Source organism: Pleurodeles waltl, chromosome 9 (assembly GCF_031143425.1).
Source record: "Pleurodeles waltl isolate 20211129_DDA chromosome 9, aPleWal1.hap1.20221129, whole genome shotgun sequence".
Classification (NCBI taxonomy): Eukaryota; Metazoa; Chordata; class Amphibia; order Caudata; family Salamandridae; genus Pleurodeles; species Pleurodeles waltl.
This window is the reverse complement of record NC_090448.1, coordinates 389292102-389304264: the sequence shown is the minus strand read 5'-3', so window position 1 is coordinate 389304264 and position 12163 is coordinate 389292102. Positions and strand designations below refer to the sequence as shown.

The following is a 12163-nucleotide window of genomic DNA, read 5'->3' as shown; positions in this document are numbered from 1 at the left end:
AAAACAAAGGTTCCAGCCATGAAAGAGCATAAAAAAGACACAATGGTGGGAGGAGTTATTTTTTGGGGGTTCCCACTAACCTAGTGTGGGGTCACTGAGATGATGTAGACAGAAAGAGCATGTTGTTGTGATGTTTTGGTGGTGGCCCCATTGTCCTAGGACCACCACAGGCTGAGTTATGAGCAGAAATGTTCTCCAAAAGTAATCCCTGCAAAGCATTATGGGGGTGAGTTTACCGAGTGCAGTGAATATTGTAGTATCGACACTCACGCTGTGTTGGGAGAGCCACTTAGAGGATTTCTGTGTTTTTTACCTAAGCATTTATCAATTACAGGTGTTTTTGTGAAAGATATGGAGGGTGAAGGGGAGAGCCAAAATAAATGACTCTGATTAGGTAACAGTGTGAACAATGACCAGCAATTCAATACCGCCTATGGAGTTCGCGCTGTTCTGCGCTGTGAGTGCCATAGAGCACAAAGGGGAGAGACAAAAGAACAAAATAGTTCACCCACGCTGAAGTACATTGGCAATCGTGCAATAATCCATGTAACAGAGTCAGTCTGCAAGGCAGTAACAAAACCGCCTCAAGGTGGGACAAATGTAAAGCATTTACCAATGACATCAAGGGTTTTTTGAAAGACAAGCCCACGAACAAGCGAAAGTGATGGGCGTGAGATGGGTGTGGTTAAAAGCCCACAGAAAACTTACAACATGTCGAAAAGCAATTGTGCGCCCGACCTAAAAACAGAGCACACAGTGACTTGTCAGACCAGCCCTTCTGGCACTGCCACATTGCCCTATAGACCAGTCTGACCCTACTCTTCCAAATAGAATAAAGCAACTGATATCAAATGGCAACAGGTTTTGTGAATTCCCTCTGACTGATACCTGACACTATCAGCCATGGTCTTCAGGTGCATCCAAAATAATTCAGCTAGGGTGATGAGACTGAAAGTGGCTCAGGTACATAGGTAGGCTGGACCTGATGGAGAAAGCATATGCAGGTGTCTCTTTTCTAGGGGTGCACGAAAAATGGCCTGTGACTTTGAGACTTTTATTCAGAGGTCACTGACTACTAGTCCCTTTTTTCATGGTCTGGGGACCAATAGCCACATTGACTAAGTACACTTTGTTGCATCCCCTAACTAACAGAGCCTGAGTTCTGCTGTTAAGTGCCATTTTAAAGCAAGGATGGCCTAAAATGGAAACATAGATTGGTGGCTCAGGGCAAAGCAGAAACGGAGCAGGATGCACTTTTCTTTGCCAGACTGGAACACTGAATAATATTGAGACAGATGAAGTATTTGTACACATTTATGGGCATGCCAGCTGTGACTGATGAGAGATTTAAAAAAAATGCAAATTGGATAGCCTTAACTGGTAAAGTGTCAGCAAACATCTTGCGAGGCAGCTGGAGTCAACACTGGCGTGGTCATATTTGTGTTATGCACAGATTGGCCAGATGTAGTAGGTCGGTTGTTTTCAGACAAATACATGAGTTGGTCAGCTTTGACAGAAGAGATATTTACTGACGTGGTTGCACTGTGAGCTAAGTGTTTGCTGTAGACCTAGGTGAATCACCTGCAAGTCTCAAGTTCAAATCCTGGTAAATCCGTCTTCTCCTTTTATCCTTCTTTATATAAGTGTAACACCATTAAATCTGGTAAAAATGGCACCTGTTTTTCGTAGAGCTCAGCTCGGAAATGGCAAAATGTGGCATTAAAACAAGTTATTAGTGTTGTGCAGGAAGGCAAGCAATGAAAGGTGGGCAGGAAGACAAACATAAGTTATCTCTGCCTGGGGTTCTTTGCCCATCACAGTCACGTGTCTGCCCTCCCACACTTTCCACTACTAGGACACCTGGGTGCACGGCTACCCTGATACTCCTTCCCTTTTTCACTCTGTTCTGTTTCTACAACGTTGCAACGAACTCTTTTAAAGTTCTGTGTGCAAAGGTTTAAATGACAAAAAATGAAATAGAGTTTGAAGTATAAGGTGACATATTAGTAGGCATGGTGATGTCTGACTAGCCGTGACAACTTAGGTTTGTATGAATATATGCATGGGTTTATAGGCATTGGTAGGGGTAAAGCACATAGTGTGCAGGTCACTTCACAGACAGCCATGAGGTGTTTGCAGACAATTTACTCCTTGGCTAGCACTAGCATACGAGTAATATGTGGCTACTTTTATAGTGACTGGTGTGTAGCTTGCAGAAAGTGTAAGCCAGTTGATCGTGTCTGCTGGCAGTGTCAGACACTAAAAAAACAGTCAGGTATATTTGGGCAGCGTCCACATTACCTCACAGTGATAAATATGGTGACTGCAGATGATGTGGGTTGGTTCGCAGGGCACAGGTGAGATTTTTGTAGCCTGTGTGAGAGTTGGCTAAAGGTAAAATGCATGTTTAAGGACCATCTGAAGCTTAGCTTGCAGATAAAAGTGGGCTGTTTGCATTTAGTGTGTGGTTAAGCTTTCTGCTATACAGGTGTGGTACTAGAAACAGCCTATGGGATGGTTATCAGGGACAGGTGAGGTTTCAGACTACTCCCACTGTTTAGGACAATACAGGTGAGGAGTCCCCACTGTGCATTTTAGTAATCAGTGTCATGTTAAATGTTTGCATCCAGGGTGGGGTGACCCCAGGTTCATTTGAGATTGTTATCTTCTCAGATTCAGTGTAATGGGTGCGGGAGGGAGTATCGCCAGCACCAGAGGCTGTTTGCAGAGCATCGCATAACTAGCACTAAGAGCTGTGATACAGATGAGATGGAAACAAGCAGCGATAGATGAGATACTTGCAGACAGTAGGAGCAATCCAAGTGTAGCATTTGCACACAATTGTGGGGTCGGCTAGTGTTAATCGAAGGGAGATGTTTCAAGACGGCACGATGCTTGTCTAGTTGTAATACAGAAGTTGTTTGTAGAGCGTATGGAAGTTAGCTAGTGATGTCAGATGAGGTATTTGCCGACAGTGTGTGAAGCTATAAGTGACAGTCCACTTGTTTGATGATTATATGTAGACTTGCTTGAGTGACAGCTGAAGCATTTTGATATAATTTGAAAGTTGGGTAGAACTGATAAAGACCAAATACTTGCAGTAGTGTAGGGAATGAATACACGAGACAGGCAACATGCCTGAAGGGAAGGTGCAGGTGTCAAACTCATTGCTGAGCTGTTTCCACAAAGGATGCACATTGGCTTCCACTGGTAGGCGGGTGTGTGCAGATATGTGCAGGTTGATGAGCAGGAGCACTGGAGTGGAGCTGGCAGACTAAGCAGGAAGAGAAGCATGGCAGATGTGACCTTTGCAAACTGTGTGTGAACATTGAGGTGTATGGCTAGCTGTAGGTACTGCGGACCAGCGGAGTCAAGTGAGAAGCTTTCAGATAATGTCTATGTGGCTGACAGTAACAGGTAGGTTATTTGAAGATAACGTTTGGAATGCCGAGCAGTGGCGGAATACTTGTGCCCACTCTAAATGTGGATTGGCTAACAGTAACAGGTGAGATGTTTTCAAACTGATTAACAGTGACACAACTAAAGTGTTTGCAGGTCGCTAGTTGGCAAATAAGCACTTTAGTGACTAGTGAGGGGATGTAGCCATTCTGTAGGATAGGAAACTCTGCCCATGTGTTTGTAGGAAATGTGTGGATTGGCTAGCAATGATGTATGGGCTCCTTGTAATCAGTCTGCGGACGGACCAGCAGTGCCAATGGAGATATTTGTGCTTATTTAGTGGTGACAGTAAGTTATTGCAGTCAGGCTCCAGCCTGGTTTGCAATGCAAGACAGCTGTGTGTAGAGAATGTGCAGATGGGCAAACAATAAGAGGGGAGAGGTGTGTAATCCGTTTTCTAGCTTGCTAGCAGTAGATCGAGATCTGCTTGCTTTCGGATCACAGTGAAAGAGTCCAGTTTATTTGGCACAGTGGGGTAAGACATTTACAAACAAAGCTCAAATTACCCCTGAGCTGATTTATTTCCAGTCAGTCAGTCTACTAGTGACTACTGGCAGAGTTAATCGATGTGCAGAACTGTTAGCTGATACATACGTGAAGTGTGTGTGCGCGAGGACAGCATATGCTTGTGGTGACAAGCAAAACAAGTTTGCAGATATGATACAGGCTGGCTTGCAAGGACAAGTGAGGCAGTTGCAGAGAGGGGACCTGGACACTAAGGGGGTCATTCTGACACTGGCGGTCATTGACCGCCAGGGTCAACGACCGCGAGAGCACCGCCAACAGGCTGGCGGTGCTCTCAAGGGCATTCTGACCGCGGCGGTTTGGCCGCGGTCAGAAAGGGAAAACTGGCGGTCTCCCGCCGGTTTTCCGCTGCCCTACGGAATCCTCCATGACGGCGCAGCTTGCTGCGCCGCCATGGGGATTCCGACACCCCATACCGCCATCCTGTTCCTGGCGGTTCGGCTGCCAGGAACAGGATGGCGGTATGGGGTGTCGTGGGGCCCCTGGGGGCCCCACAAAGAATTGCAGTGTCTGCTTAGCAGACACTGAAATTCGCGACGGGTGCAACTGCACCCGTCACACCCTTCCCACTCCGCCGGCTCCATTCGGAGCCGGCTTCCTCGTGGGAAGGGGTTTCCCGCTGGGCTGGCGGGCGGCCTTCTGGCGGTCGCCCGCCAGCCCAGCGGGAAACACAGAATCACCGCGGCGGTCTTCGGACCGCGGAGCGGTGTTCTGTCGGGGGAACTCTGAGAATGACCCCCTAAGTATGTGTTTTAGATGGTGAATTAATTGATTATACAAGAGATCCACACTACAGACAGCGGTTCATCCATCATCTCACCTCTATTTCCTGTTCCACTGAGAGTGCGGGACTCCACTGGATGATCTTCCGATCCTTGCCCCCTCCACTCAGCACTGATCCAGAACGCAGGAGACAGAGTGAGAAGATGCTACCTTCGTGGGCCTTTGTCTGTTTGACGATCTGAAAGGTCTCTGAATGAGAAAGAGTAGAAGGCATATTAACCACGTAATCCTGAAAGGTACCAAGGACTAAACAACGGCAAACATTTTGTCATCCCTCCATACATGGGTGCACTGAGACCTTGAGGCACCACATTTGTCACCATCTCTCCTCAAAGGAAGCACACTGCCCCCGCTTCTCTTCACAGAGCAACTTTTTCCATTCATCAGCAAACATTGCTGTACCCTTCTCCAGAGGTCTCCTAGCATGTCTACCAAGCAGCACAGACATCCCCAACTATCTTTGTGCAGAAGGCCTACAACCTCTTTCCAAAGGGGAGGCAGAGATTGCATCAGTCAACATAGACCTCCTTCCCTCACTTGACAAGTGGTCATCCACTCTATCAGCTAGATACCATCAGGGTGTCAGTGATTCCATCTTTCAGTACAGACCCCCTTGCCCTCTGCACTTCTCCCTACACCTGATATCCTACATAGAAGAGCTCAAAGCTCACTCTGTGTATCCTCTGGAAACACTGAGTACTTTGGTCTTCAACCCTTGTCTCTCTAAGCTTTGATTTTCTTCTTCAAGGTCAATCAATCATAGCTCCTTCTTCCGCGATGACTTAACGCTTAACCGTAACAAATGGAATTTCTTTTGCTGTCAGTCCTTTTTTATGCAGTGTTGAACTCCATTCCTGGGGCTTGGGGATATTGTTGTCTCTGATCCTGTCTAAGGGGAATTTTCATCTTTGTGGGAACTGTGCCTCACATTTTACCACATCTCTTGCTTGAGGGTTCCCATTACCTTTCACCACTGACCCCCTCGTCTATGACCATCAGCAGCCCAGGACATCAACCTACCATCTCCCGGTGTACCGGGTACCCAATCTCCAAAGTTCTTCACCTATCACCACCAGCTCTACATTTATTCTAACAGTTGACCGCATTACACAGGGTCCTCTAGTGAGCAATCTTTAGTTTTTTAAATATGTCGCCTTTCACCTTCCTTGCTATGGCCCATCAATGTTGCCTCTATCTCTTGTAGAACTGAGTTTGGCTTTTCAGTAATTTAATTTAAAACTACATTTGGACATTGATACTTTAAAAAAGTCTTATTGAAGAAGTGCTGGCTTTTATTTCTATGTCCATTTCGCTTTTAACTTGTCTTTATCTAAAAAGCATATATTCAGCATATCAAAACAAAGAAAGACTAATAGGAGAAAAAGGATAGTTGTACTGCACCAGACATTCACAAGGAAGGATGTTAACGAAGGTGACAAGAGGGCAGAAGGGTAAGCAGAGGTAAATTTTTACTTTCTATGAGAGGAATGGGTGGTGGAAAGACACATGTCGAAAGAGCAAGTACATACATGAGAAGAGATCACAATGACATTGTTATCTGGGATCAAGAAAGTAAAAGTTGAGATGTGGAATGGAGTACATAAGAGGATACATAACATGAAAGGAAAACAGACAATAGGGTGTGATTTGGAGAGGATAAGAGAATATATCTTAGCCTTTCATCCTTTTGACTTTGATAAAATGAGCACCACTAAACTGCTGGGGAATAGTAAACATCTAGCACTTCTGTGCCGAGAGGCCCAAAAGTAAACATGCACTTTACAGATACACGTTATGTTGCTGCAGGAGGAAGTAGTGGTTTAGAATCTCAGATACAGCATCACAGAGCAAATAACATGCACACACTACAACTCGAGCTAAATAGTTATTCTATAAACTGTAGGACCTTATTTAAATGGAGGTAAAGTAGGTCATATAAGGTGTGAGTGGACAACATTGTGGTTTTAAAAGATAGCCTACACAAATACTGATCTTAGTCCACAAGGACGATGTGGAGGCTATTAACAGTGCTCATGATCAAGCTATGCATGAATATGCTACTCTTCCCTCTCACTCCTCAAACACATGCATGCCTAACTTCAGCATCAATGTAACGCTGTAAAGTGTCGCTAAGAACTGCAGGCATTACAACAAACTCTACTGTCATAGAACACACTTCCCCTGACAGATGTAGACATCCAATAATGCATGCCTATGCCACTTGCTCATATAATGGACCGGATTGAGAGCTATGAAACGACACACGAGGTTGCAGTGATCTATACAAATGTAAAATAACAATCATCATAAAGATAACAATAAGCTTCACTAGAAACAGAAGGTGATAGCACATTCAATTGCTGAGATACTTCACATATATCTTCATAGTGTATTAGTTCAGTCTTTAAAACATAGAGACCTGTGGCCAAGTTATCCTTAGGGAAAATGTTAGGTGTCGGTGGGTGCCTTTGATAGTCATCAGGTTTACTACTGTTGGTTTAGCACATGCTAGTGATGATGGCTGATACAGAGAAACAATATATCAAGCAAGATACGCTGTATTTGCCCTCTGCTCTAGTTGGGACATAGATTTGGTTGGAATGCGGAACAACTCTTTAGTTTTGAAGCCTTTAGCGTAGTCTTCTACAAAACTTCAGAGAATGTAAACTGTGTTCTACTCTCTCTTACTCACTTTCACTTGAGAACTGGAATTTAAGGTATATGACCAACTAAGCAAAGGCAATACCCCCAACCCCCGCTTGTTCCTCACATCCAGGGTAATCGCACAGCTTGATCCCATCTCAGGGCAGGACATACCTGATCCTTTGCTAGCTGGCTTCCTTTATCTTCCTTATCATGCCATCCACCAAGAAACGAAACCTTTCACACATGCAAATTTTTAGGACTCGCATACACAGCACATGCGTTATTATTTACTATTCAGTGGGCTTACAACACGCAAACGGCTTACCATCTGTTATTTTCAATGTCACTCTCATTGGTAATCTTTTGATTGCTTAGCTCCCGTAGGCTTCCCTTCCTTTCTTGTGTTAGCTCCACATTGACGCATGGACAAAGAACATGTGTTCCTCCTCGTCTTTTTTCTTCCTCAAATTTTTTCAGTATTATTCCTAGACCTTCAATGTGCTTTCCTTCATTTTAACATAGGCATAAGGCTTCTTATTTATGTTGCTTTCACCCTATCTGCTGTCTCAATCGACACTTTAGTTACTTTTACTCACAACTGTACTACTCCATGCCACTCTACTCTAATTCACTCTTCGCCACTCCACTCCACTCTATGCCACCCTACACCACCATATGCAACTCCATTTTACTCTATGCCATTCTACTGTATGCCACTCCACTCTACTCTACACCTCTATAGACTAGTCCACTCAAGGCCACTCTATGGTAAGCCACTCAATTCCAGTTCACACAATTACACTGTATGACACTTAACTCGACACTACTCTATACCACTGTACTCTATGCCACCCTATGCCACTCCTCTTTCCACCACTCCTCTCTACACTACTATGCTACTCCACTCTATGCTACTCCATTGTACTCTACACCACTCCAACTCACTCTACTCCACTCTACTCTATGCTGCTCTATGCCACTCCACTCTACTCCATGCCACTCTACACCTCTCTATTCTATGCCACTCCACTCTATACCACTCCACTCCTCTCCACACCACTACACACCATTCTACTACACTCAACTCTACCCCACTCACCTCTACTCTACTCCACTCTGTGCTACTCCACTGTACTCTACATCACTTCAAGTCACTCTATACCATTCAACTCCACGCCGCCACTCTACTCTTTGCCATGCCACTCTATGCTACTCCACACATTCTGTGCCCTGCCACTCTAGACTAATCTACCCTAAGCCATTATACTCTATGCCACTCTACTCTACAATACTTCACTCCACTCTATGCCTCTTTACATCATTCCACTCTGCACCACTCTACTCTTTGCCACTCTGCTCTACATCACTCCATGCCATTTTACCTCACTTTACGCCAATCCACTCTACTCCACGCCACTTCACCCCACTCGTTTCCAATCTAATCTATGGCACGCCACTCTACACCACTCCATGCCATTCTGTGCCACTGTACTCTACGCTGCTCTGACACTCCGCACTACTCTACACCACCCTACTCCATGATATTCTATGCCTCTCTACTCTAAGCAACTCTATTCTATGCCACACCACTCTACCCCACTCCACACCATTTTGTGCCATGGCATTCTATACCAATCTAGTCTATGCCATTGTACTCAACACCACTTTATGCCACATCACTCCACTCTTCACCACTTCACTCTACACCTCTCCGCTCTGCGCAACTTTACAATACTCCCCTCATACCATTCTACTCTACACTACTCCATTCAACTCTATGCCACTCCATGCCATTCCATGCCATTCCATGCCACTCTACTCCACTCGATGCAACTCTACCCTATGCTTCGACACCTCTTTATGCCACTTTACTCCACTCCATTGTACGCCACTCCATTCCACTCTACCCCACTCCACACCACTCTACAGCACTCACCTCACCCTACTCTGCCCCACTTTACTCTATGCCACTCCACTTGATGCAACTCTAAGCTACTCAACTGTACTCTAGTCTATGCCACTCTACTTTTCACCACTCTACACCATTCTATGCCTCTACTCTCTACACCACTGTACCCCACTCTATGCCACTCTATTCCACTTTACTCCAATCTATGCCACTGTGCTCCATGCAACTCTATTCCATTTGATTCTACGGCACCCCACTTTATTCCACTCTACTCTATGCCACTCCACTTGAGGCTGTTCTACACCACTCCAGTCTACGTCACTCCACAACACTCTTCACCACTCTACTCTTCACCACTCGACTCTGTGCCACTCCACTCTACGCCACTCCACTCCATGCAACTCTATGCCACTCCACTCCATGTCACTCTACACCACTCCATTCTATGCCACTTTACTCCTTTCTCCTCCGCGCTGCTCTCCTTAAAAAAACTCTACTATATGCCACACAACTAATATTTAGCCATGCTGAACAGCAGCTAACATGCAACATGGCTGAAAGACATTGGCAAAGCCAATAGTTCTCACATATGCAAGATCTATTGGCTTTACTAATGTTTGTTAAAAGACATGTGTCTGGTAACAAAATGCTCTTTAATGCTTTCTGGAACTGCCTGCATACTCCATGTAAGTCTCTCGGCACTTCAAGGAAGCGGAGTGTAAGCTTGTGCATGTGCGCACCCCAGAGGGAACATAGAACCCTACATGCAATTATCCAAGAACGGCTATAGCTAAGAAGCTCATTTTAATGATTACGGATCTGGAAGTCTAGCTGAAGCCAATTAGATATGTCACTAAGAATCAGGTGAAGAGGAAACACCATCAAGCCTCCCAGAGACTGCATTTAGCAGCATGCAGGCTCCTCTATGGTACTTTGCAGGTTGAGGGCGTCTCTCTCCGTGTGCATGTATTGCATGTACTGCATTGTCTTTCTGGCTCCTACAAGACTGAGCTCCTTGAGGCATCCTAAATGCATGCTTCTCTCAGCTCAGCAGCAGTGGCTCCTCCGCTATGGCGGAGGAGCATCGCCCCCCTGCCAGCAGCAACGGGCATTGGGGATGATGGGGACGAGGGGTGTGCACTGTGCTCTCTCCAGCCTGGCACTGTGTTGCGGGCTGGAGAAAGCAGGCAGACGCTCCCAATCTGCTTTCGAGCACCCTAGGTGGGTGCTGCTCTGAGCAGCATCAGGACTGGCCATAGGGCAGGCTGGGAGCCTGTGCCTGCAGTGATGAGGGAAAGAGGAACGGCGGCGGAACACATACTTTTTTATTTCTCATTTAAAAAAAGGTATTAAATGTTTTTGTTATCCCCCTCTCCACGCGCTGCCCAACCCCTTTAGAGCACAGTGAGCCACGACTGCAGCTCAGTCTACCCATCTGTCCTCTTGGTCATGGAGCAGTTGTACCCCTGGAGACTCTGGTCTCCTATTACTGCAAAAACTCTGTTAATGCTCAATAAATACCTTTACACATACATACATTCATATATAAAGGGGTTGATGCTCCCTTTTCACAGGTAGTTTAGCTGCAGTTCTCCCAAACGAAGGAGCAGTACAGGGCTTCTTATAGAGTCCAGGGCTTGCTCTTAACTCATACATGGGACAGCACAAACAGAACACAATCCCTTGGGAAGTACTTCTCTGTGCCGATGTTGGCAGAGTCTCTTTCTTGAAGTCCAGATGACTACAACATACTGGCATAAAGGGGGATGTATCTACCCTAATTTGTGGGTAATTTAAGTGCAAGCTTCATCTTGTATACAGTTATTCCTCCATTCATTCTTTTCCTGGGCTTTTCTGTCAAGCTTTCTGGGCCGCAGGCCTGGATCGTGGCCGGGTCTAATCAGGCAAGGTTCCTCTGCACCATTTCTCTGGTTGCTAGACTACATCAGTAATACAGAGGAAATGGCGGTTTAAGGTACAGTAAAGGAAAACGGGTTTGCCAGGAGAGCCTGTGCATTACAGCATAGCCCACGAGGAAGTTCCGTTTTAGAGCAAAGATCAAGGGAACAAAGTTGTTTAGACTGTCACTTCCCCAGGGGTGAAGATAACCTTTACAGAATACCCTAAAGGCATTTTTCAAATTCCCTAAAGACACTTTTCACCTTGCACACTGTTTTCAGTCCCAGTAGCATCACACACCTAACATAAAACACTACATACCATGAATACCCAGCAGAAGGTAGGGATCCCCATTATGGGGGACTGCTTGAGGTTTACACTGGGAAAATTGGTAGGGTGCTTGCCACCAGTTGCTGTTCATGCCTTAGTCTGATATATGGTGGCCAGAGGGCACCCATGATGGAAGGACAAACTCATGGGACACCTCCTTTTCCGTACAACCTTGGTTCTTCTACTGACAAAGGACACTAGAATAATGGAGCACTTCCAGTGTACTCACAGCTGTGAAAGTCCTCTAGGAAAGTCACACAATAGGCCAGAAAAAACAAAGCTTGACAGCAGATGCTTTCCAAGTTAGGCAAGGATTTCTGTCTTCACAGGGGAGTAAAGTTAAAAGAAAGAAAATGACAGATGTGATGCAAACTGAAGGGACAGATTCTGCAGGAGTGAATCAGGACAGAGAATCGTGCTGTCCAGGAAAGAGACCAGACAGAGAATGAAGGGCAATGTGTAAGGATGAAATATTAGGGGGCCTGGAAGGGAGACAGACAGAAGGATAGAAGGTAGACAAGTGGAAATAAAATGTCTGCCTTTTGTAAAGCTTATCAGGGAGACCATCAAACCACTGGGGTGGTGGAGGCCCTGCATCCACCAGTCTGGTGG

General features: G+C 45.7%; 1 protein-coding gene across 3 annotated transcripts in view; it reads right to left on the bottom strand.

Annotated features, from left to right (window-relative positions):
- The window catches only part of EML3 (EMAP like 3), a 293640-nt gene that overhangs the window by 65603 nt on the left and 215874 nt on the right, over window positions 1-12163 (bottom strand). For all 3 annotated transcript variants that reach the window (XM_069207042.1, XM_069207043.1, XM_069207044.1), the window contains one exon: window positions 4805-4956. In XM_069207042.1, the coding sequence (XP_069063143.1) occupies window positions 4805-4956 (152 nt within the window). The remainder of the gene's footprint in view (window positions 1-4804; window positions 4957-12163) is intronic.